This window comes from Diceros bicornis, chromosome 4 (assembly GCF_020826845.1).
Source record: "Diceros bicornis minor isolate mBicDic1 chromosome 4, mDicBic1.mat.cur, whole genome shotgun sequence".
NCBI lineage: Eukaryota > Metazoa > Chordata > Mammalia > Perissodactyla > Rhinocerotidae > Diceros > Diceros bicornis.
Genome location: NC_080743.1, coordinates 98,231,120 through 98,258,568, shown reverse-complemented (window position 1 = coordinate 98,258,568; position 27,449 = coordinate 98,231,120). Strand labels below are relative to the sequence as shown.

General features: G+C 36.7%; 2 protein-coding genes across 5 annotated transcripts in view; one reads left to right on the top strand and one right to left on the bottom strand.

Moving 5' to 3' along the window:
* The window catches only part of CREG1 (cellular repressor of E1A stimulated genes 1), a 224,592-nt gene that overhangs the window by 37,932 nt on the left and 159,211 nt on the right, over positions 1–27,449 (bottom strand). The window lies entirely within an intron of this gene.
* Positions 1–27,449, top strand: part of POU2F1 (POU class 2 homeobox 1) — a 168,919-nt gene that overhangs the window by 102,200 nt on the left and 39,270 nt on the right. For 3 of the 4 annotated variants that reach the window (XM_058540144.1, XM_058540145.1, XM_058540147.1), the window contains exons 3-5: positions 16,958–17,058; positions 24,307–24,360; positions 26,101–26,220. In XM_058540144.1, the coding sequence (XP_058396127.1) occupies positions 16,958–17,058; positions 24,307–24,360; positions 26,101–26,220 (275 nt within the window). The remainder of the gene's footprint in view (positions 1–16,957; positions 17,059–24,306; positions 24,361–26,100; positions 26,221–27,449) is intronic. The other variant, XM_058540146.1, reaches the window with a different exon arrangement.

The following is a 27,449-nucleotide window of genomic DNA, read 5'->3' as shown; positions in this document are numbered from 1 at the left end:
TCTCTAATTTCTTCAGATTTTTTCTGTCATTTCATGTGATTTCTAGATCCTTTATCATTTAGTCATCCTCAGAATTAGACAGCATTCTAGTTCTTCAGACTTGAGTGTAGCCATTACCATGCCATTGGCGTATTCTTGTTATTTTTGAAAACTTACCATTGGCTTATAATTATTTTTTATAATTAACGAAGGTAAAAATGACATTAGATTTAAAATTTTTAAATACAAACTGATATTTTTTCTGATAACATTTAATTGTTTTGAAATATTAAAACTTATTTTAAAGCAACTGACTCACCTGTTGATTCATTGTTTTGTGATCAATTAACTGTAAGTCTTTTTTCACCTGAATTATGATAGAGCTAAGGCTCCCCTATCCTATCCTTGTTCACTTGACTTTTCATTCAGATAATTTGTTTCCTAGGATAACATCAAGATCTTTCTGACAACTGAAAAGGCCAAAGAAATTTGTTAATGCAACGTAATATACATTTATGAAATAGCATTCCAAAAATATTACTATCAGAAGTCCCTGGCAACCAGTGATGTTCGTTCTGTGGGATTTATTAGTGCCATGGCTGATATTAGGAAATTATATCCATAAGAGAGCATGATCAGACATCATTTTCTCCAAGATGAAGAGAAAGGATCCTGAAAGACCAGAGAATATACCTGCTATTCTTCATAGTAACTGAAGAGTCTTGATGTCTTGAACCAGCACTAGTTTTGGAAAACATTTGCAGATAAAATACCAGTGTCTTCAGGAGAAGCTTCAGAAATTCACTGAGGAACAGGCCTCACATAAAGTTCTCATCTAAACAGAGTGGAACAATTGCAGGGTTCAGACTCCGAAGGCCTATTTTCCCTTTGAACTTTATCCGAGGGCCATTTCTACTATTCTTATTCCTTTTATTATTATTATCATTTTAAATTTATTACATATTTTACTGTGTGGACTACATTCTGCACTGGCCAAAGTCTCTTGTAAGCCTGAGGGTGGAAGTACCCTTACTGATTTTTCTTGGAGTTCCTCCTCAGTGAAGTTTTAAACCCACAGGTCATTGAAGCTGGCTGGAACACTTCTAGAGAGCCTCAGGAGCACAGTGGAGGATGTGTTATTCTGTTCTTGGTGGTCTAGAAGCAAAAAGCAAACACCTACAGGGAAGATGGATGTTCCTCTAGTGTTTGATTTTGATAGATGTCAGTTACAGGATATCACTTCTAAGAGGTTCTGACAGCTATATATTGACAAACTTGCCCTGACCCTGCCCATTGGTGCATGTGGGGATTTGTGTTTTTTTAGGTGTATGGAGCAGGGAGCTATAATTACTGAACCTGGGAGAATACTAAATGGCATATGAGTTAAGATTATACTTTTGTTAAATGAGTGAATGAGCAATTGATCTTTTGCCAAGAGAAAACCCAATGATAAATTTAGAATTTTAAAGGTAGTATCCATTTCATTTTTATTCATTACCGATAGAAATTTGGAACATGAATAAGAGGATTTGTCTCTAAAAGGCCGCTTTAGGCACAGATTATGAGACTGTCTATAATTTTCTTCCTTGTCTCTTAGAGGGCAATTTAGTTTCCTCTCGTGTCACTTTTTTGTGATTTTTTTTTTTCCTAACAAGTGTAAAAGAATTTTCCAGCCATATTGTACTTGACATCTTGCTTGAAGCAAGAAAACTAGACCCCATTACTCTTTCAGTTAGATCCATTATATAGCATCCCAGCTTAGAGCAGTGGCAGTGGAAACCAGGGTTCAGATTTAATGAGCCTTTGGGGGAGGGAGAGAGGAGAATGATGAGGACTACAAAAAGCAAGGAAAGGGAGTAATCTAAAATGAATACCTGTATTTGCCTTGGGACCAGGGTAGCTGCAGTGCCGTTCTCTAAGGAGGAACTGCCTGAGGGGGAGTAGACTTGACAATGAGGTGATACATTCAGTTCTGAAAATGATGCATTTGGGTTGCCCTGTGGTACTTGGAGGTGAAGAAGTAAGCAATTGAAAATAGAGGTATGTTCCTAAGGAAAGAAATCTGGCTGCTTACGTAGATGTGGAAGTACTTGGCAGGGAGATCTGCTGGGAACAGAGTGGAATAAGCTGAGAAGAGGACCAAGGGCAAAGCTCTTCTACAACGTTGGAAGGGCTGACAGAGGAAGAAGAGCCCATGAAGTAGCCCTGCACTATCTTGCAGGATGGCCACAGGCCACAGTGGCTATTAAAATTAAAATTATGTTTTTAAATTAAAAATTCAGTCATGCTGGCCACACTTCTAGCGCTGAGTAGCCACATGTGGTTAGTGGCTACCATATTCGATAGCACATATATATAACCTTTCCATCACTGTAGAAATTTCCGTTGGACAGTGCTTAAGTAGTTTAAGAAAGAGCAACCTTGGAGATAAGAAGTGAACCAGACAGCGAAGTTCATGGAGTTAGTATTCAGTGTGGTCAAGTCCTGCAGAGAGCCCAAGACATAGGAAGCTTAAAAGCTGACCTTTGGATTTGACAGTTAGTAGTAACTAGGGACCTTTTAAAAGGTTTTAGGTAAGGGTAGGGAAAGAAATTGCTGTGAATAGAGAAGTGAATGGTTGAGGAAGGGGAATGATAAAAGTAGGTGACTCTTTTAATGGAAGCTCTTTTAATGGAGGCTGTATGTCATAGTGGTGAAGAGCTCAGACCCTGGGACCAAACAACCTGGATTCAGATCCTGATTCTTTCACTTACTAGTTATGTTACCTTGGGCAAATTCTTTCTTTCTTTACCACAGTTTCTTAGCTGTAAGATGGAGATTAATAATAATCCACTGCACAGAATTGACGTTTACAGTAAAGCAAGTAGATGTGTGGCTCACGTTATTGAATGACTGCTCGATAATTGTTAGTATTTGTTATGAGTGTGATGATGATGACGACGGTATATTAAATAAGGGGAAAGAAAGAATGGGAAAGGAGATCAAGTATGTTTATATGCTAAGGAGAGGAACCAGTTGGAGGGAGGTGGTAAAGAAAGGATAGATGATTCAGGAATCAAAGTTCCTAAGGAGAAAGGAGGTGTTAGGTTTCAGAGCACTGTTAGATGAAGTAGCTTAGAGTAGAAGAAGGTCCCCATCCCTTTTTTTTAAGGTAGAGAAATGGAGAGTGAAGGAGTTAAAGATAGATACAGATAATGGATATAGATAACAAGTTATTAGGTAGAAAGTGTAGGAGGAAGAGGAGGAATCCCTCTCTGCCCTTTCCCTTAAGGTTCTTACGGCTGGCCAAATAATTAACAAGGCAGGTTAGCAGGAGAAAATAATACCAAGTTTAATAACATGTATACATGGGAGAAACTCAGAAATAAGCAACTCGTCCCTCTGTCTAAGCTGCTTGCTTAAGTATTGCAGCTAAAGGCGAGGAGCGTGTTGGGGGTGGGTAGTGGCCTGGGACTTCAGAGGGCAGGAGGACAATTCTTTTCGGGGTCATCTATAGATAATGTGGTCAGGGAGAGACAGAGTTTTTGATAAAAGAGGCTTGGTGCCTTTCCTATTGTAACCTCTATCCTACATTATCTTTACAGCCATCGTGATAACAACTCTTTCTTGAAACAGATCTTTTGTTTTAAATTCTTTAGGCAGTTTGGGAGGGGAAACTCAAATATTCTTCCTGAGTTCTCTAAGTCCTTATTGTCTTTAGCTCGAAATAATCCGCATACCAGAGTGGTGCCTCCTGGGGTAGCTTGCCCTGAGCACCATCAAAGGTAAGGTAAGAAAACACTGTTGATAGTGTTAAGAATAGAGGCAGGTAAGGAGGTCCTTGTGGTACTGGGTAAAGGAAACCTTGGAATAGAATGCAGTGAAGAAGTCAGAGAAGAGAGAGTTCATCCAGATAAATATACAATATAAGAAAGGTTAGTAGCAAAGGGTCATAATTCAAGCCAGGAACCCTGACATCAGAAAAAATCAGAGGATAATTGACTACAGGTTTTCAGGGACGTCTTTGTGTTTCTAAAGAAGGCAGGAAACGACCACCATTTAACTGGCTCACATCTTGAAGGTAAAGATGAGTAAGGAGCATTTGACCAGGTTAGGAGGCAGAAGAAAGATGGAGCAGAGTAAATGTTTGGTAAATTTTTCTTTGCCAACAAAAATGTTAATATGATACTATAATTTTAGAATAAGGACTTTCTGGTTTTCTGGGTCCTCAGAGTATTCTCTTTATGTGACATGTTTAAATTATTTGAAAAAGACTTTGTCTCAGTAGCTTGTGGGTCACAAGTCATTCATTTTTCTACAATTAAGAATAAAGTTAAAAAAAAAAAAAGAATAAAGTTAATAAGAATCTGTTTTAATAGTACCTTTCATCCAGATAGACTTAATAGTTCAACAGACATTAACCATTTATAGAAATCTTGTCATGCATCAGTGATGTATAGTCATCTACAAGGTAATATATAAAAGCAATTAAAAAAAACATACCATTACTTAGGAAATAAAGAATATACAGTACAATAGCAGTGGAAATTTTTTGCAGATATGTAATAATCATTCATCTTGTAAATGATCTCTAGCATCAATTCTGATTGTGCTTCTTGCTTTTGCAGTAACATAGAACTTTTCCATAGCTTAAGTGATTCTCTTTCTGGATTTCCATTATCCTAGATTCCTCGTATTTTGTGGTGACTCACTGGAAAGAAACCACTTACATAGTGTGTTCATAGACACACTAAAAATGAGCAGAAGCTAAGTTTTCCTTGAAGATCTTTTAGCTGTTATTTATGTTAGTTATGCCCCATAAGAAAGGTTGCCTGACTTTCTGTGAATTTCATTTGGAATTTGTGCCTGCTTATCAAGGTAATGTAGTGACAGGCATAGATATTGTCATTATGTCCTGTATGGCATCTGAAATTTAGGCTGTTGTTGGTAAATTTGACTTTCACTGCCTTAAATTTACTGACAGATAGAAATCTGTGAAAAATGTACTTTTTTTGGGGCATGCCTAGTGGTGTAGCGGTTAAGTTCTCATGCTCCACTTCAGCAGCCCGGGGTTCACAGGTTCGGATCCCGGGAGCGGACCAACGCACCGCTTTTTAAGCCATGCTGTGGCAGGTGTCGCGTATAAAGTAGAGGAACATGTGCACGGATGTTAGCCCAGGGCCAATTTTCCTCAGCAAAAAGAGGAAGATTGGCAACAGATGTTAGCTCAGGGCTAATCTTCCTCACACACACAAAAATATATATATACTTTTTTTCTTTATTATGTAGTTTTAATTGAAGTAGTGGTATAAAATATGATTTTCATTACAGATTAAAATGTAGTACAATATCATCCAAAATATAGCTGCTGAGTGATGAAAAATAGCTTTCACAAACTCCATGTTCCAACAAACTCCATGGTCCAAAAATCTCTTGGGCCCTCATTCAAGAAATTCTTATTCTTATTTTCATACCCAATTCCACCAGGAGTGAATCTCACATTACTTGCCCTATGTCAGAGTATAAGTGGCCAATTAGATAGGCGAGGCTGTCTGCTATAGGCAAGGGAACTGATGGGGTAGTAAGATTTGTACTGTCAGATTTGTCTTAGAGCTGCAGATTTGTTTTTGTTTTTGTTTAACTGAGGTGAAGTGCATGTAAAATAAAATTAGCCATTTAAAGTGAACTATTCAGTGGCATTTAGTACATTCACAGTGTTGTGCAACCACCACTTCTATCTAGTTCTAAGATGTTTTCATCACCCTAAAGGGAACCCTTGTACCAGTTAAGCAGTTGCTCTCCATTTTCCTCTCCTCCCAACCCCTGGCAACCTTCAATCTGTGTTCTGTCTCTATGGATTTATCTATTCTGGATATTTCATATAATGGAATCATACAGTATGTGACCTTTTGTGTCTGGCTTCCTTCACTTAGCATAATGTTTTTGAGGTTCATCCATGTTGTAGCATGTATAAGTACTCCATTCCTTTTTATGGCTGAATAATATTCCATTGTATATACAGGTATCCACAGGGGATTGGTTCTAGGACCCCTGCAGATACCAAAATCTGCGAATGCTCAACTCCCTTATATAAACTATGCACATCCTCCCGTATGCTTTAAATCATCTCTAGATTACTTCTACTACCTAATACAGTGTAAATGCTAAGTAAATAATTGTTTAGGGAATAACAACAAGAAAAAACAGTCTGTGCGTGTTCAGTACAGACACAACCATGGTAGGCCTTTTGATCCAGGGTTGATTGAATCCACAGATGTGGAACCTGCTGATACGGAGGGCCAACTGTATATACCACAATTTGTTTATCCAGTCATCTGTTGATGGACATTTGAGTTGTTTCCAATTTTTGGCTATTGTGAATAGTACTACTATGAACATTCATGACCAAGGATTTGTTTGAGTACCTGTTTTCAGTTCTTTTGGGTGTATACCTAGCAGTGGAATTGATCGCTCCTACCGTAATTATGTGTTTAACTTTTTAATGAACCACCAGACTTTTCCACAGCAGCTGAACCATTTTACATTTCCACAATCAATGATTCTAATTTCTCCACATCTTTGCCAACACTTGTCAGGTTTTTTTTTCCCCCTGTTATAGCCATCCTAATAGGTTGAATAATATACTTTTAAAGTAGCAACTTTGCACTCATTTTTCCTCAGGAAATAATATTAGAAACTGAATCTTTTCTCTTTTTTCCAACAGTGTCTTTGTGCATCTCCCTCTGTATTATGATCAGAATGTCTTGTAATAATAAGATCAGCCATGGATAGTAATGAAGTGTGTTTACATCTTAACCATTAGATTTTCACTTGCCTTACCTTGGTGGTTCAGGCCTCACTCTAACCCCAGACCACCTTTGTAACCTCATCTCTCCCTCTTCCTAGCCATGCTAGAACTCTGAAAGCGCTTTGTACCTTTCTTAGAGCAAATACTATATTCTGCCTTGCTTTGCTTGAGGGCAGTGATGACAGTACCTTATTCTTGTTTTTGTTCTACCTTCCACTGTCTTTTTGTAGATAACTTTTTTATAGTACTCGTCTTTCACATTATAATTATTTTCTTGTCTGTCACCATACCTAACCGTGAGCAACTTGTGGTGTGGGAACATGACTTGTTTATCTTTGTAAACCGAGGACCTAACAGAGTATCTAAAATTGTTAGTTTGGATTTTTGGATTTTATTTTTTATCTTGCACATGGTGTCTTCTACTTCTGGTATAGAAATGCTTGACATTTTCCTCCCCCACCCAGCCATTTCCAGTTAATTCCATCTCACCCTCTTAAGATTCAATTGAAATGTCACCGCCAGGAAGTTTTCCCTGATATTGCCTTCTCTCTTCCCCCACGTCTGTTACTAATCTTTCTCTTTTTGTTGAGGAAGATTGGCGCTGAGCTAACATCTGTGCCAATCTTCCTCTATTTTTTTATGTGGGACGCTGCCACAGCATGGCTTGATGAGCATAGGTCCATGCCCGGGATCCAAGCCTGTGAACCCCAGGCCTCCCAAGCAGAGAGCGCAAACTTAACCACTACGCCACCGGGCCAGCCCCAATATTTTTCATTTTTATTGCATATTTGCCCACACTAGAATGTGAGCTCTATGCAGACGTGATTTCTATTTCTCTTCTTCACTGTCGTATCTCTTGCATCTAGAACAGTGCCTGCTACATAGATGCTCAGTATTTCTTTAATGAGTGAATAAATAGGTTTGAGAACTGCTGAAGAGCAAGGACTATGTTACATTCATCTTTGTAACCTCAGCAGCTGGCACATCAGTGCTCAATACATGTTGAATGTAGCGTTTATTCTTACAGCAGGATCTTTTTTCTACATAATATTCTTGGTTCTCTTTTGTTGTTTATACCTAAATAATTATATAAAAATAGAGAATGCAGATAAGCAAAAACAATTGTCTCACTGCAAATAGGAGGTGATTCAGTCATAAGTTTTTTGTGTACGGTCATAACAAAAGGTTTATCAAAAGCTATTTGCTGTAAAAGTAAACCCATTCATTCAGAAGGAGAAATTCCTTTCGAATTGTAAAAATGGACAGTCCTGTTAGGTTAAGAAGTTAATGACTTAGGAAACAGCTGAATAATCCCTCTATCCATATTTCAAAGTAGTTGTTCATTATTGGAATAGATTAAAAATAATAAAGGTAGTATAGAGTTTCAGATGGGCTGGATTCGTAAGAGGAGATCACAGACACTGCAAGTTAGGTTAATTCCCAGTTTAATTAGCCAATGATACTAAATGTTATTGGAAGCAAAGTAGCCTCAGAACAGGTGGAGTATATTTAATGTGGCTTCCTTTGCCCCCAGCATTCTTAATTGAGTGGGAATGGGAGCAAGCAGCTGCTGTGACACTGTCCGTACAAGTAGAAAAAGGGCACGTTGCCTTTTTATATATTCAGGGTTTACGTCTCCATTCAGAATAAGTCATCTTTGATTCTCTGTTGAAAACAGGGAATATTTACAAATAGTTTCTGGGATTCCAGAAAACTCAGTTCTCTGCAACCAACTTCTTTACTCTGATTTAATTCTGTTTTGTGATATGAGTGATTCTGATACTTGGTCTGAGACCCACAGTAATAAATCTGTTTCCTCACGTTTAGCAAAAGAATCCGAGGTCCCTGGCATTAGAAAAAAGAGAATTTTTCCCTTTTTGAAGTATCACAGTTTCCTTTAGATATAGCTAGATCTTGAGGAGATTACTAAAATGTAATATTATTATGAGTTTTAATTTCTGGCCTCAAAGGGTTAATCTGTTTGGAAAATGTTAATGTTATTTTTTAAGGAAGGATTAAATGTTCTTCCTTAAGAAAAACTAAGTTGTATAGGAGTTAAGATTTGAGAAAGATTATTTATAGTTAGGTTGGCCCTTAAAATCTTCCTAAAGAAAGTAGATTCTGGGCTGGATGTTGGATCCAGGACTTGCAGAGATAGAGAAGGTGGTGGAGGGCATCTGCATGCTGATCCCATTGTGAGCGGATCACCTTCAGCTTTCTGACTCCTCCTTCCCCCATTCCTGTCCTTGTCCTTAGTATGTGTGTTTCCTCTCCCGTTTATACATTTTAAAATTAATGTTCATAGGGCATAGATTTCCATTCTCATTTATGGAGAAATCACAGCAGGAATAGAATAAATGAGAAGACTGTCCTCCTGCTACAGAGAACAGCAGGTGCATTCCTGGACAGAATGTGAACAGCAGAAGTCAGTCTCCTGTAAGAGACAGATCAATTGGGAGACTGATCACTTTAGAGACAACATTGAAAGATAAATTGAAAGGAAGACCATTTTAGGAAAAGTGAAACTGGACAAAAATTTAAGTTGTTATCACTAATTGTTATACTCACGGTAGAGAAGTTGAAAAATACATATTAATGTATCTACTATTAACATTTTGTTGTTTCCTATTTGGAGACTTTTTTTGTCAAAAGTTGTCATTATTTGGTAGTATTTCTTATGAGCTATAAAATTTGATTGATCCATTCTTAAAATTTTTATTTTATTGTAAAATAAGTATAACTGGAGTAACAAATTGTGAGGTGGAAACCAAAGGCCCAAATTTCTTATACCTCATCATCTGCTGTCTCCTTCTGAGCCTGACCTTGGCTGCGATTGTTAGTTAGTCACTTAGTTAATATTCTTTGCTAATAAGTGTTGAATGGACTCTTTGGTCATAGGAAGGTCTAGTAGAAAGAGGAATGGAAAGAGAGTCAAGGGGTTTTGAATTTCAGTCTGGGCTCAGTTACTATCCAGCTCAGTTATTTTCAGTGGAAGTATTTCTGTATCTTTTTTGTTTTTCTCATTTGCAAATCAAGGATGTTGATTTGTTTTTTTTTGATGGTCACTTTCAGTTTTGCCTTTTCCAAAATGTCATAAAAATGGAACCATTCAGATGTAGCCTTTGAGTCTGGCTTCTTTCACTTAGCATAGCATGTTTGAGATTCGTCCGTGTTCTGTGTATTGTAGCTCAATTTTATTTCTTCTCTTCCCTCCCACAAAATGCTGGAGAGAGAAGTACTAAATTTGTTGCAGTAGTAAATAGAAGGTATAGATTATTGCTTTGAGGTTAGAGAGGTGGGAAGCACGAAGGAAGGTAGTATTTAAGCTGTGACTGAAAGGAGTTTAAAAGCCTGAAACTGTGCAAAGCTGGGTAGTATGAACTATTCTTAAAAGAGAGGAGACTTGTGTGTATTTGATCCTTGACTGCTGGCTACGAAGAGAGAAACAGAGCTTCCTGGGAGATGAGGACTTGCCTGTTCTGGAATTCCGTGTAAATTGAGCTCTCCCCACGCTGGGCCTGCCCTTACGGTGCTGGTGCTATCCTTGGATTCCCCTCTCGTTGCTTCTGTCGCAGGCCTCATTACCTGTTCCCAGGCCTTTTCTCTTGTCCAGGACTTCTCTACCTTATTTCTGTTTTGCTGTTTTTGTTTTCTGAATATGCCTACCTTTGGATTACTGAGGAAATTCTAGCTATCTGTTTGAGCCCCACCATCTCGCTCCTCAACGCTTTACATTTTTTGTTTTCACCACCTTCTCCTTTTCTTTTGCATCTGAGAAAGAAACATCCTTCTTTTCCATTAATATAATCCTCTACTTCTCACTCTTAATTGTGTCTTCCTTTAACCCCCTCTTGTTCTTATGTCTTCAGTATATGCCTTCCCATAGAACCTTTCCTCTCAATCTTTAAGTGTGCTGAGATTTATCAGCCTATAAACCTTTCCCTCCACCCTGTCTACCCCTTTGAACAACCATCCTCTCATGCTTCTACATTACCAGATTTAGTAAAGGAATGAGCCCCACTCACCACCTTGGCTCCATTACCACCTGCATTTTCCTTTGGTCCGTGCAATTTGGGTGTGACCCTAAAGGTTTACTGCAACTACTTTGTCATTGTCAGTGTTTTTCTTTTACTGTTTTAATGTAAATATAATAATTGTAAAAACCTGTATGTAAACATGTATGTATGGTTTAAACACTCATGTGTCTACAACTCTGCCGTGAAATAGAATTACCATATCCCAGAAGGCCACTGTAGGTCTACCCTGATCATATTCCGTTCTGCCACAAAGATAACCGTCATCCTGGATTTAGTGTTAATGGTCATCTTGGTTTTTTTTGTTTTGTTTTGTTTTGGTGAGGAAGACTGGCCCTGAGCTAACATCTGTTGCCAATCTTCTTCTTTTTGCTTGAGGAACTTTGTTACTGAGCTAACATCTGTGCCAGTCTTCCTCTATTTTGTATGTGGAACACCACCACAGCATGATTGGATGAGCGGTGCATAGGTCCGTGCCTGAGATCCAAACCCATGAACCCCGGGTCGCCGGCACGGAGTGCGTGAACTTAGCCAGTACGCCACCAGGCCGGCCCCAGATTGCTTTTCTTTCAAAATTTTTTCATCTATGTATTTATCATCTTCAAATAATACATTACTTAGATTCACCTGTTTCCATTATATAAACTGAATTATACTGTATATATATTCTATGATGGATTTCTTTTGCTCAACATTATGTTTTTGAGATTCATCCAAGTTAGTGCATATGTCTATAATTCATTTTCACTGGATATAATATCCCATTATACGAATATATCACAATTTTCTATACATTCTATTATTGATAGGCATTTGGGTTATTTTTAGGCTTTTGCTATTACAAACATTTCTGCTATAAATAATTTTGTACTTATCTCTTGATGCATATATGTGAAGAAGTCTCCAGTGTGTTTACTTAACAGTGTAATTGCTAAACTTGTTCCAATGTTACTTGGTACTGCCAGCCAGTTTTCCAAAGCACTTGTACTGGTTTATACTGCTACTGACAGCAGAGAAGAATTTCACAGCCTCGCCAAAACTAGATATTAACCAACTTTGTAATTTTAGCCAAGTTAGTGGGTGTAAAATGGTATCTCATTGGGATTTTAATTTGCATTTCCCTAGTTTCCAAGGAGGTAGAACATCTTTTCTTGTGTTTATGGGCCATTTATGTTTCTTTTGTGAAATTTTTATTCATTTCTCTTTTCTATTGGGTTGACTTTTTTTATTGATTCTTAGGAGTTCTTTGTGTGTTCTTAATACTAGTCCTTTGTTGTTTGTATATATTGAAAACATTTTCATTCACTTTATGTAGTCCTTTGATGAACAAAGCTTTTAATTTTAAAGTAGTTAAATTTATGTCTTTTCATTTTTTGGGGTCTTCATAAAGAAATCCTTCTCTTTCCCAAGGTTATAATGATATTCTCTTACGTTGTCTTCTAAAAATGTAATAGTTCTGCACTTCACATTTAGGCCTTTAATCCTCCTGAAATTTTCTTTTTTTTTTTTGATATGATATGAATTGATCTAATTTCATTTTTTTTCCCAAATGGTTACCCAGTTATCCATTTATTGAAAACTCCATCCTTTCTTCACTGATTTGCAGTACCACCTCTGTCACATTTCAGGTGTCCAAAGATATGTGTGGCTCTGCTTCCAGACTCTCTACTCTGGTCTGTTTGTTTATCCCTGCTCTGATATCATACTGTTCTGATTATTATTGCTCTATGATAAGTCTTGATATCTTGATAGTGCAAGTCCCTCCACTTTGTTCTTTTTAAAGAGCATCTTGGCCCTTTGCCTTTCTATTTAAATTTTAGAATCAGCCTGTCAGTTATACACCCCCCGCCCTGAGAAAGAATGAAGGAAAAAGAGAAAGAAAATAACCTGTTGAGATTTTGATATGAAACTACTTTGAATCCATAGATTAGTTTGAAAGAACTGATAATCTTTACAATGTTATGTTTCAATAAATGAGCGTTTGTGTTCTTTATTATTTTTAAATAAAGTTTTATAATTTTCCACTTAATAGGACTTGCTATAGTTTGATAGATTTATTCCCAGGACTTTGTAATTTTGAAGCGTTATAAATAAAATTGTTAAAAAATTTTTTCATTTGGTGTATAACAAAGGCAATTTTTAAATAGATTTGTGTGCTGCAACCTTACTAAACTCTCTCGTTCTAATAATAGACCGTTAGATTCCTTAGGATATTCTATATACATAGTCAATCATCCGAGAAGAAAGTTTTGGTTTTTTTTCCCCAGCGTATGTGTTTTCTTTTCTTGCCTTGTTTTTCTGGCTCACTCTTCCAGTAGCTGGCACTCTTCTCTTGTTCTTAATCTTAAAGGGAATGCATTTAATGTTACTCTGCATCAAGTTAGGGAAGTTTCTTTCTATTTCCATGCCTAGAATTTTTATCATAAGTATATTTTCAATTTTATCTAAGGGTTTTCTGCATCCTTTGAGATGACTGTATAATTTTTCCCCCTTTAATGAATGTCATGAATCATATTAATTAATTTTTTTAGCCCCAAACCAACCTTGCATTCCTGGAATAAAACCATCTTAGTCATAATATTATATCTTATTAGATTATTTTTGCTGTTATTATTTAGGATATTGTCATGTATGTTTTATGAGTAAAACTGGCTTGTATTTTTTTTCTTTTTCATACTCGTCTTTGTCAGGTTTTGGTATCAAGGTTATGCTGGCCTCATAAAATGAATTAGAAAGTGTTTCCTTCCCCCTTTTCCCCACCCTGGAAAAGTTTTGTAAGATTGGAATTATTTGTGTCTTGGATTTTTAGAAGCAAACAGAGTAAAATTGTCTAGGCTTTCATTTTCTTTTTGGGAAGATTTTTACCTACTAATTCAATTTCTTCGAATGCTGTGGGACTCTTTGGATTTTCTATTTCTTCTTGAGTCGGTCTTAATAAGTGATATTTTCTAGAGAGTTATCCATTTCTAAGTTTTAACTTCATTGGCATGAATTTTATTGGTTCACGATATCCTCTTTTTAGTATCTGCAGCATTTTTGATTATGCCTTTTCTGTTATCCAGTTACTTGCTCCTTCTCTTTTATTTTCTTGTTGCATCTTACCAGAAATTTGTAAGTTATATGATTTTTTTAAAAGAACCAAGTTGGTGTTTCTATAATGTTTTTTTCCTATTTTATTAAAGTTTGGTCTTACCTTTATTATTGCCTTTCCTCTCTTCTCTTTGGGTTAATTTCCTTCTCTGTACTTGGTCCTTATCTTTTCTGTACCACGTGACAGTACTAAACTACCCCATCCTTGTAGCTTTCTCTTCCCTGGCTCCTGAGGCACCCTAGTCTTGAGGGATATTTTTTCTACTTTTCTAACTGCTTCCTCTCTGGCTTTCTTTGTCTTTGTATCTCCTAATGTAGGTGCCCTCTTATCTGCAACCTTCTTTTCTCTATATCCATTCTTAATTGATAGACATTTTTACTCTCCTAATTTCAACCATCATTTTTCTGTGAGTGATTAGACAGAATCAAGGGGAACCCACCCCTTGTCTTGGCTCTTCCGCTAACTGGCTGTGACGTCTTGAGCAATTCACTTAAGATTCCTTAATTAGGCCAGCCCGGTGGCGCAAGCGGTTAAGTGCGTGCACTCCGCTATAGCGGCCCGGGGTTCGCCGGTTCGGGTCCCAGGCACACACCGATGCACTGCTTGGCAGGCCATGCTGTGGTGGCGTCCCATGTAAAGTGGAGGAAAATGGGCATGGATGTTAGCCCAGGGCCAGTCTTCCTCAGCAAAAAAAAAAAAAAAAAAAGAGGATTGGCAGATGTTAGCACAGGGCTGATCTCACAAAAAAAAAAAAAAGGTTCCTTAATCTCTGTTTCTTCATCACTAAGATAAGGAGGCTGGATACGAGATCTCTGAGGTTCACCTCGCTAATACTGCTATTCTAGTGACAACCTTATAGAATCTTTAGCTCTGGCCTCTGTCCTTTCTAAATACCTTCTGGATCACTTTTCTTAGATGTTTTTTTAGGGTTTCTCGAACTTGTATCTTACATTAATTTTCTTACATAATTCACTTTCTCCCCAACCTGTTAATTCCCTGGTTCCTCATTTGGATGTTTCTATTTTCCCAGGCACACATTTGGTTTTGGCTCCCAACATCCCTGTCTCCCCATACTGTCTTCATACTCAAGTCTAATTAGGGGGCGTGTGTGTATCTGTTCCACTCTCCTTTCCTTTTAGTCCAGTTAGGTCTGTATGTTTTACAAGAATGATTTCTATGTAATACCTACTTTCTCCCACCCTCACTCCTCAGGAGCCTCAGCACCTTATTAAAAAAATACCAGCCTTTGCATCTTAAATCTCTGTTTATCTGAGTTGTTGTCTAAGAGTGTTCTTTTTACCTTGCTAGCTTTGGATATCATACCTTTATGCCATTTCCCCCAAGAAGCAGAGCCAGGGCACTTAAACAGTGTTCCCTAAAGGCTATTGAGTAATCTCTGTACCAGGGATTCCAGAAATCAGTCAGTCTTGTGTTATATAGTGCTTTATGATTTACAAGGGGCTTATTGTCATTTTATGGGAACTTGAAAGTGGAACCAGTGTGTAGAATTTTCGTGGTCTCCATGAGAGTGAAATATTTGGTTTTGGAAGACTTTCTAATTGGTGCTGTGTTAATCTCTGAGTGCTTGTCTCTGTTTTTCAAAATCTCATCTGCTTTCAGCTGTGTTAATTTATTTAATATACCTTGAGCATATTTCTCTAATGGTGCACAATCTTAAAAGCTTAACATAAGTAATGATTTCCTGAATAGAGATAGAGATAGTAGCTAATGACAAAATGTGCAGTTTTAAAATAGTGAAACTTCTGTATGTGGCCTATGGAAGTGACCCTAATTACTTTAAAATTTATTTCATACGAGTTCCTCACTACTTGACAAAAGCATGTACTCTTTTAATTTCATTACCTCTGTTTGCCTGGGTAGTTCTCAAGTTTCCTGTTTATGGGAAACTTTAGGAAAAAACCAATCACTATAAGATTTTAAGGAGGTGAAGTACGTATATACTCCTTTTATAATTATCTCAAGGAAACCTTAACTAGCTCTTTTGAATCATGTGATCTACCTAATTATTCTTATTGAAGTGATACGTGTGCTAGAAATTGGTCAGGATATAGAATGGCGGAAGTTAGCACCCTTTTAGAAACCCTGCCTCAAGGTTCTAACTTGTACTCTCCGAACTGGTCTGCTCTGTGTGCACACAGAGGGGTGTGGACGAGAAGATAGGGTGTTTGAGTGCAGGAAACAGAAATTCAGAACCACGTTCATGTGTCTCTGATTCTTGCAGGTTCCTTCAGTCTGTTATATTCTATTCATTACAAAGTATTCTGATTATTTCTAAATAATAGCTGGATATAGTAGTTTGAAAACAACGTATTATATCCTTTGGAAAATATTTCTGGGTATTAGGATGGTATGTCTTTCCATAAATCAGTACTATTCTAACATCAAATCTCAGCATCAGTGGTTAAAAAGCACTAGCATAACATTTAGAAAATTATAATCATAACAGAGCCCTTGCTAATTAGATATACGCAGCAATCAATACTTTGGGATTGAAAAAATTAGTAAAACTATTTTGTTTATCATGTAATGGTTGCTTTTGCTGTCAGATCGTCATTTTTTAAAAATTTAAGTGAAATCTGTCTTGCTCTTGGCAAAATCACCAGTGAATTTCTTATTGAAAGGGGGTGAGACTTGAAGAGAGCCTTGGTCTCTCCTTGGAACTCTGTATCTACCATTCTTTACAACAGTGATGACGATAATCTCTTCCTTAAAGCCACTTTAAGTTTCATGCTTGTTCTGACCCCAGTTGCTCCAATCACTGCATTCACTTCTGAGTTCTCTAACACTGTCTTATGATTATAATTCATTATTTATATTTTTATTTCTGTTCCTTAAGGATTATCTGTATTTATGTACTGCAATCCTACTTTTAGAAGAGAAGTCATTTTACTGTATTTCGTCTTTCTTTTGCTTCTCTTCTCCTCCTTGGAGGTACTTAGAAAAGTGCTTCTACAAGAATAGGTGCCTGAGAAATGTTGAAATCTAGTGCTTTATTTCAGTTGAATTTATGTTTTTAATAGTTATATTATTTTGCTTGCTTCCTAGGCACACAAACCAATGGTTTGGACTTTCAGAAGCAGCCTGTGCCTGTCGGAGGAGCAATCTCAACAGCCCAGGCCCAGGCTTTCCTTGGGCATCTCCATCAGGTAGAATGTTCTGCTCAACCATAAGTGAGAGTAAAAAATAGAGGCATAAAATGCTAGGGCCTGGGGAATTATTTCAGCATATGGGACTTTTTAAGTCAGGTAAAGCCTGGTGCTAATTGCATCTACCTGTGTCCTTCTGAATGGTTAGTATGGAATACTATAGTTCAGTTGACTGTATAGCTATTGACCCCAGCCTTGTTACGAACGGAATGTGTATAACAACTGAGTTACTGATTTTGTGAGTGTGAGTCTCTGATGGCTCACAGAAGGTAGTAAATTACAAAGTCATCCAAAACGATGTAACCACTACTGCCTGAGACCTGCTGTGTGGGGCTCAGAGCTCGTATCCCTCCTTTAAGACAGTTTCAAACCATTTTGATTTGGGCAACTACTCAGATCCTTTTACTTGATTGTGAGCCCCCTGGTTTGGGGTTCAAAGAGATCTGTCTCAACTTTATTACCCTTATATTATGTGGATTTTTCCTGAGTCTAAAGCAGGCTGTGGATTCCATTCATCCATGTTTTAGCTATAATGTCGAGGGAAAGGGAATATAAAAACAAACATTGCTCCACGAGAGTTTTGGGATATGGGAGCCAATTGAAGATGGAAAGGGAAACAGTGACAACAGTTGGGAGATAGATTATCTGAGTGTCTCAACCTCTCAATTTGTGTTCACAATTATGTGTTAGAGCAATACTTTGCACATCTTGGTGGTCTGTACCTCAGTTAAAACCTAGAATGAATTTAACGTTCAAAACGTGTCAACCAGCAATGTTAACCAGTTAGTTAGTGACTCTATTGATGTTGGTACCTGATGATATTAGTGGTGGTGGCTCAATGAAAAGCACATATGGACATAAAACTTCTCAGATTACATGTTGACATGTTAAGTTACTGTGAACTGAATATATATAATACTATTCTAGTCTTTTCATCAAATATGTCTTCAGACTACCTAAACTATACAAGAAACTCCTCTACTTGAAAACAGGTGAAATTTAGAAAACTATTCTAAAGCCCATTTATTTGTTCACAAGTTCAAAGGGGTACTAAGTAGGCAACATATAGCATCTTCTATTAGAGTGAGGCCTAGTGGACATACTTTTGCTCAGGTGCATAGCATTGTTTATATCTTTGAAGTAGAGAAACTTCTATATGAAACTTCTAGATAAAATATTGAGATGATTTAACATTTAAAATAATTTAAGAATATATAAAAATGTTATTTGCATGTTGATTTTCTTCTAAGAACTTATTCTAACCTCCAAAAAGTTTTCTGGTTTCTTAAGAGGAGTAGCGTTTTTGGTATACCAGAGTGCAGTCAATTATGTGGCACATCTTAAGCCTCTTTATCTGGCTTAAATTTGTGATGGTCCAAACATAAAAAAAAATCCCTGCAGGTACATGGATGACATGCAGTCTTCCCCGCCTCAGGTCCAGATTCCAAGATGAGTCCAACTCTTCTTGCACCAGCTCCAAGGCCTCCAGATCTAGCCACTGATTGCCAAAATCGTTGAACCTCCAATACTCCCCAAACCAAAGGGCTGGAAACCAAAGAATTTTATTTGAAACCTTGACATCATTGAATTTCCCTTGAAGATGCAAGTCCCTGCAAAATTGTTTACCATCTGAATAGACATCTGAATAGACATGCAATGCCTATATAATTAACATATAATATGACACTTACCTTCTGTTTCCAGCTCCCTTATTGACCGGGTTCGCACCCTGAACCTTTCTTTACTGTAATTATAAATATGTATACACATATACAAAATAGATTATTTTAGGTCTTTTGCCCCTTAAACTGTAAGTTCCATGAAGATGAGAACCTTTTCTTATTTACCTGTATCCTTAGCATTTACCAGAGAGCCCAAAATATAGTAGCTGTTCAATAATCATTTGTTGAATAAATGAATAGATGAATGAATGAATGGTAAAATGTATGGGAATTTAATTAGCTCAGCCTGTACAATCTAAGGAAGAAATGATTAGCTCAACCTGTACAGTCTAAGACATTTATCATAGAGAGGGTGATTTTTGACCTAAGTTTTGAAGGATGTTGGGAGCTACCTAAATGGAGTAGTAAAGGAATGCTCTCCCTTTTTTTTTTTAACTTGCTATTTTGAAAACTTTCAAATCTATAGAAAAGTTACAGCAATAGAACAGTTTTCACTGAAAGCGCTTCACCTGGAATCACCAATTGTTACTATTTTATCATACTCGCTTTATTTTTCTGTGTGTACACTAATACAAAATATATCTGTTTTGTGTGTGTGTGTTTTTGGTGAGGAAGATTGGCCCTGAGCTAACATCTGTGCCAGTCTTCCTCTATTTTTTGAATGTGGGATGCCACCACACCATGGCTTAGCGAGTGGTGTGTAGGTCCATGCCCGGGATCCAAACCTGCAAACCCTGGACCACTGAAGTGGAGTGTGTGAACTTAACCGCTACACCACCAGGCCAGTCCGTTTTTTTTTAAATCATTTCAGAATAAGTTGCAGGCATTGTGTCCTTTTACCTCTAAATACTTCATCATGTTTTCCTAAAAACAGCATTCTTTTTTAAAACTACAATACAAATTTCAAATTCCAGAAATTTAGCATTGATACAATATTATTATCTAGTATATGGTCAATATTTAAATTTTTTCTGATCCACGATCCATCCCTCACCTTGCATTTAGTTGTCATGTCTATTTGGTCGTCTTTAATCCAGAACAGTTCCTCCGCCTTCTTTGTCTTTCATGATACTGACATTTCATGAAGAGGAGAGACCAGCTGTTTTATACAAGGCCCTTCAGTTTGAGTTTGATTGCTCTGTCATGATTGGATTCAAGTTACATGTTTTTGTCAGGAATACAGCAGAAGGCATGTGATACCACCTTGTCCCATTATTGTGATATTAAATGTGATTATTTGGTTAAGGTAGTGTTTCAGATTTGTCCATTATAAAGGTAGCTTTCTTCCTCCTTATAATTAATAAATAATCCATGAGGATGTACTTTGAGACTTATAAACATCCTGTTCCTCCACAGATTTTTACCCAGGAACATCATGATTTAAATAAAGTCACACAGAAACTTTATCTCCTTTAAATGTTTGTACCTGAACCTCTTCCCTCTGGCTCTTTGGCTGACTTCTTAGACTTTGGGTTTTAAGCATACTATCTTTTCAGATAGTCCTCTTTTGGTTACACTGTATCTAAAATGTCTTCTCCGTAAATCTCTGGATTTTGTTTTGTTTTGGGTATTGTTTTTTAAGGATTCTTATCTTCTAACAGGACTATCAGTTTTAAATAAAGCTCTGAACTCTATACTAAGCTTCATACCAACACTTACATTTAACTCAGGGTATCTTGATGCTATGTGATATATCCAAAATGGAACTCATTGTCTTCCTGTTAATGACTCTACCATTTTTCCAGTCTCCTAGATCTGAACCCTGGAATAATTCATGACTCTTTTTTTCTTCATCTATATCTAGTCAGTTGCCAGGATCCTTATGTAGTACCCTGCAATGCCTTTCATGTTTCCTACTTTTTATTCCCACTACTGCCATTCTAGTTTAGGCTTCCATTTACTCTACCCTAGTTTATATTCTCTTTCACCCTACTCAGTCTTTCTTTGTTTTTGGGACGCTGCCACTTTTGAAGAGTACAAACCAGTTGCTTTGTACAGTATTACTCAATTTGAGTTTGTCTGATATTTTACCATGATTAGATTCAGGTTACACACGTTTGATAGGAATACAACATAAGTAACGGTGTATTCTTCTTAGTGCTTCATTACTGGAAGGCACATGTGTCATTACTGGTGACTTTAACTGTGATCACTTGCCTTTCAAGTTTCCCCATTATAAAGTTACTATTTTACCCTTTGTAATTAGTAAGTATCTACAGAGAGATAGTTGAGAAAATGGAAATATTATGTTATTCCTCAAATTCCACCCATTAGTAGAGCATCCATTGATGATGCTTGCCTGAATTAGTTATTATCATGGTTGCCTTATAATGATCCTTATTTTAATATAACCATGGTTTGAACTTTCTGAATGTTTGAACTTTCTAAATGCTATGACGAACTTATTTTATGAGGCCAGCATTACCTGATACCAAAACCAGATAAGAATGCCACAACAAAAGAAAATTACAGGCCAGTATTCTTGATGAACATAGATATGAAAATCCTCAGCAAAATATTAGCAAACTGAATTCAACAGTATGTTAAAAGGATCATATACCATGATCCAGTGGGCTTTGTTCCATGGATGCAAGGATGGTTCAACATCTGCAAATCAGTCAACATGATACACCATGTTAACAAAATGAAGGGTAAAAATCATATGATCATCTCAGTAGATGCAGAGAAAGCATTGGACAAAATTCAACATCCATTTATGATAAAAACTCTCAACAAAGCAGGTATATAGGGAACATATCTCAACATAATAAAGGCCATATATGACAAGCCCACAGCTAACATGATACTCAATGGTGAAAAGCTGAAAGCTTTTCCTCTAAGGTGAGGAATGAGACAAAGATGCCCGCTTTTGCCACTTTTATTCAACATAGTATTGGAAGTCCTATCCGAGCAATTAGGCAAGAACAAGAAGTAAAAGGCATCCAAATTGGAAAGTAAGAAGTAAAACTGTCACTATTTGCAGATGACGTGATATTATATATAAGAAATCCTAAAGACTCCATCAAAAAGCTGTTAGAATTAATAAACAAATTCAGTAAAGTCGCAGGATACAAAATCAGTACACAAAAATCTGTTGCATTTCTATACACTAATAACGGAATATCAGAGAGAGAAATTAAGAAAACAATCCTGTTTACAATTACATCAGAAAGAATAAAATACCTAGGAATAAACTGAACCAAGGAGGTAAAAGACTTGTATACTGAAAACTGCAAGACATTAATGAAAGAAATTGAAGACGACACAAATAAATGGAAAGAGATGCTGTGCTCATGAATTGAAGAGTTAATATTGTTAAAATGTCCATACTACCCAAACAATATACAGATTCAATGCAATCCCTATCATAACTCCAATGTCATTTTTCGCAGAAGTAGAAGAAACAATACTAAAATTTGTATGGAACCATATAAGACCCTGAAGAGCCAAAGCAGTCTTGAAAAAGAAGAACAAAGCTGGAGGCATTACACTCCCTGATTTCAAACTATATTACAAAGCTATAGTAATTAAAACAGTATGATATTGGCATAAAAATAGCACATAGATCAATGAACAGAATAGAGAGCCCAAAAATAAGCCCGTGGTCAGGCTTATTTTTATATATGGTCAGTTAATTTACAACAGAAGAGCCAAGAACATGTGGGGAAAGGACGGTCTCTGACAGTCTCTTTAATAAATGGTGCTGGGAAAACTGGACAGCCAAATGCAAAAGAATGAAACTGAGCCACTATCTTACACCATACACAAAAATTAACTCAAAATGGATTAAAGATTTGAATGTAAGACCTGAAACCATAAAACTCCTGGAAGAACACATAGATGGTAACCTCCTTGATGTCGGTCTTAGGAATAATTTTTTGAATCTGACACCAAAGGCAAAGCAACAAAAGCAAAAATAAACATATGGGACTACATCAAAGTTTCTGCACAGCAAAGGAACCATCAATAAAATGAAAAGGCAACCTACTGATGGGAGAAAATATTTGCAAATCATATACCTGATAAAGGGCTAATATTCAAAATATATAAAAAAATCATACAACTCAATAGCAGAAGAACAAACAATCCGATTAAAGAGTGAGCAGAAGATCTGAATAGAAATTTTTCCAAAGAAGACATACAGATGGCCAACAGGTACATGAAAAGATGTTCTGCATTATTAATCATCAGGGAAGTGCAAAACAAAACCACAAGAGATATTACCTCACACCTGTTAGAATGGCTATTATCAAAAAGACTAGAAATAAAAAGTGTTGGCAAGGATGTGGAGAAAAGGGAACCCTTGTGCACTATTGGTGAGAATGTAAATTTGTGCAGCCACTATGAAAAACAGTGTGGAGGGTCCTCAAAAAATTAACAATGGAACTACCATATGATCCAGCTATTCTACTTCTGAGTATTTATCTGAAGAAAACGAAAACACTAACTCAAAAAGATATCTGTACCCCCATGTTCATTGCAGCATTATTTACAATAGCCAAGATATGGAAACAACCTAAGCGTCCATCAATAGATGAATGGGTGAAGAAATTGTAGTATATATTCATACAATGGAATATTATTCAGCCATAAAAAAGACTGAAATCTTGCCATTTGCGACAACATGGATGGACCTCGAGGGCATTATGCTAAGCGAAATGAGTCAGACAGAGAAAGAGAAATGCTGTATGATCTCTCTTTTATGTGCAATCTAATAAATAAATAAGTAAGTAAAAGCGAAGCTCATAGATACAGAAAACAGATTGGTGGTTGCCAGAGGTAGGGGGTGGGAGGACTGGGGGAGTGAGAGAAATGTGTTAACTGGTTTTTTCTGTTTGTTTGTTTTAGTTTAAATAAATTGATTTATTTAAAAATAAATAAGTGTGAGTAGCAGAGTTCCAAAAGTGGACAAAATTTTCAGCTCAGCGAGTCTCTTACACAAAGTGAGGCCCTTGATTAGGAAGGATTGCAGAATAAATATATATTATGACAGACTTTCTTGTGTGGTTTATAGGACAGATTCTTTATTTCACCCAGGAGTTTTGAGTTATGACTATAAATGTTTTAAGGATTTGACTGGGTAGGTGTGTATATATGTAAGATTTTTACTCTGGTGTATATGTGGAAATTTTGAAATTAGAATGAGTAGATAATTATGCTAATTTATAATGATAAAAATAATGTATGTCAGTAGCTTGTTCTTATGTGTTCTTTAACACAATGTGGAAGATGAATTAAGTTTTTAGAATCTAACTATCCTATGAATGCAAACAGAATGTTATGTAAAGAATGTCTAATACAAGTGTGGCATGCCTGATGATGCTAATTTAGTGTGGGAAAACATCTTCAGAGAAGAAATGTTAACAGCATTTTCTGGTGGGAGGTGGAGGGACTGTGAGCTGGTCCATAAAGTGTTAACCCCATAAGATAAACCTCTTTGTATTCTCAGTTCTAGTTCAGTGACATACACTTAGTAGAAGCTCTTGAAATACTTGTTGATGACAACCTCTAATGATGGATGTCAACAGTATTAGACTAGAACTTCCCCTGATTACTTTACTTATAGGTCCAGCTCGCTGGAACAAGTTTACAGGCTGCTGCTCAGTCTTTAAATGTACAGGTAAGGTGGGACATGGAATTATGGGTCAATTTTTCTATTTATTTTTTCTGTGTTTTTCTAATTTTGTATAATGAGCATGCAATAATTTTATAATAGGAAATACTTAGAGGTATGACGTTTTTAATTACTGAGTCTCATAAAGATCCAAATAATTATAATCATTGCCATTACTGAAAATCAGTTTTACATTATGTACTGTGAATGACCAAAGGTGAACAAGTCGAGTCTGCTTTCACAAATTTTATGTGTAAGTTCAGTAAAAATGTTTGTTACACAGCTATGTCACATATCTAAACACAAAGCCGAATAATCTCTTCAGTGTCCTTTTGTTTTCAAATATATTTTTATTTATCGTTGTTCATGTCTTAGAGAAACATTGCAGAGCAGAGGGAAGAGCACTGAACTGAGAGACAGAGGTCTTAGGTTTGAATTCTCCTTCTGCCACTAATTAGCTGTGTGACCTTTGGCAAATTATTTAACTTCCTGGGGCTCGTCTTCTCTTATCTGTATTTAAGTGGGGAAGTTTAGAGGATTGCCAGGGTTTGTCTCTGCTCTATAATGTTATGATTCTAAGGATTTTAATTAAACCTGTTTATTGACATTGATGGGCTTCAGTCAAAATATTAAAACAAACTTAAATCTGGCTACTTTGTGTCTATGAACCATATTGCAAAATATGCAAAAGTTGAAGTATTATGCATTACTTCATAATATTTCCATCGACCTGCTGCTTCCTTTCATTATAGTGTTTAGGTAACTAACAGTCAAAAGAGAAGAACAGTATTCTGGAAGATTGATTTTAGTGTTGCTAATGACTAAAGACTTTGGGTTGAGCATTCCATGAAACTCAGTGGAATATGGACCTAGTAACATGTGGAAACAAGAAGAGAAAAGAAAAGGAGATAATGTGACCTTCCTTTCTGAGGGAGAGGAAGCGTCACATTGCCTTGGTTGCCATGGTAAACTTTCATCCCGTAGAGAGATGTTGGCAAACAGGCTGTCTCTCCAGTGCAGAATGTTTACAGTCCTGCACTGTAATTATCTCTCAATGACTGGCAGAATTAATCAGAGCCTTTATGTTAATTAGCCTTGCTGCAGTCCCCAAAACAGGTGGTGGGAAATATGCAAATCTATGCAGAATTTAATACTCTGCATAACCAGTTTTAATTACCATAAAATTTTCTCTCAGTGCCCTTTTTGGGAGTTTGTTCTCTTTCCATCCTGACTGCAGCGTTTTCCTTCTAAGCCTGGGTGTTACTTGATGAGAGATGCTAAATTTACAGCTCTTTAACATATTAGGTGAAAAGACCTGTGGGTCAGTAATCGATCTCTGAGATGCTATATAAAGAAGTTTCAGACTGACCGCCAAATACCCCTCCGAATGTTGGGATAGAGGGTTAATGTAGAGATGGATTGAAAATGTGCTCTTCCCTTCCTCCTTATCTCCAGAGTTGAGGATCCGAGTTTGTGGAAAAATCTGTTGATTTGTGGAGGACCAATTATTTTTTCTTCTTAAAAATTATAATTGCAGCTTTGCTGGCATTGGAACAATAAGTCTACAAACTTAATATGTAAAATTAGGAAAATACAAAGATCTGTAAGAAATGAAAAGAGTGAAACCAGAAAATTCATGCCTGAATAAGTCCATGTTTTAAATCATTCTTAAAATATGCAGTTGTAAGTACATTTCTTTTAATCAACTATTTGAAATCTTTTATTTCCACCCCCACCCCACTTCAGTCTAAGTCTAATGAAGAATCCGGGGATTCACAGCAGCCAAGCCAGCCTTCTCAGCAGCCTTCAGTGCAGGCAGCCATCCCCCAGACCCAGCTTATGCTGGCTGGAGGACAGATAACCGGGGTAAGTTTCCATTGAGAGGATCGTGACACACTTTCTCTCTGTCAGAGCTGCGGATGGCCAATATCTGATTAGAACTGTTTGCCGTAGCAGACAGTAACATGGCTATGCCTGGCACTCTTATCTTTAAGAAACTTTCCACACTGTAGACAGCTCTGAAAAAGGAATTATCTTTGTCATAGTTTTTCTTTCTTATAAAGGTATCATTTCTTACAGTTGCAGAGGCTTTGGATAAACTAAAGACTTGTTTAAACCCACATTTCAACTGTTGCTTCATCATGCAATGGAGTCATTATCCTATGGTTGAGACCGTTACATTGATGAAATTGTAGTTGTCACTTTGCACTTATGACATCACTGCAGAGTAGAAGAAGAATGGATTAGTACCTACAAAAGAAAAGCATTTTCTTTAAGTTACTGTGTAATATTCTAGAATGAAACCTCTGATCTCGTATCCTGGCTCTGCAGTTTACTGTATGGGCTAGTTACTTTAGCTCCCAGTGCCTCAGTGCTCCTTCAGTTAAATGGAGATGTTAATAATACCTGTGTCACAATATTGTTATAAAGATTAAGAGTAATGATATATATAAAACTCATAGAACAGTGCTTGGCGCGTAGCATTCAATAAATGTCGTTTATTTTTATTGGTAATAAATTGGCCTATGTGAATATATAAGCTTTTAACTTTTCAGCTGTCTTTGCTTTAAAACACCATTCAAAATATTTTTCCCCTCTTGAAAATTTGTTTATTAGATTATCTTTAGGGGAGGAGGCTAGGGGAGTGGTAAGGGAGAGTTGTTGTTATTCAATGCACGTCGCACAAACCCACAAAATTTTTTATTTCCTTCATTTCAGTTGTGTGTTTTGGCAATGGAAGGCTTTTTTAAGAATTGTTGCAGAATTGTTTACAAAATTCTATCAGTAAAGATTAAAACATGTTTATATAATATAAAATATTTATAAACATATTTCTTAAAGAGTATTGAGTTTTTGAATGGTTTGATTTTGATTCTTATGCCTCTAATGCACAAATTGTATTGGACCCTTTTAGAAGGAGGGTTGTATCACAAAGTGACTGTACATATACTTCAGAATATTACAGGATTCCTCTTGTTTGATCAGAGTATATCACCAAAAAGAAGGTAGAACACACTTATTACTTTGTGTGTTTGAAATAAGTTGCATTGTGAAAGCAACTTTATATCTGTTCTAAATACATTTCCTGTTATACT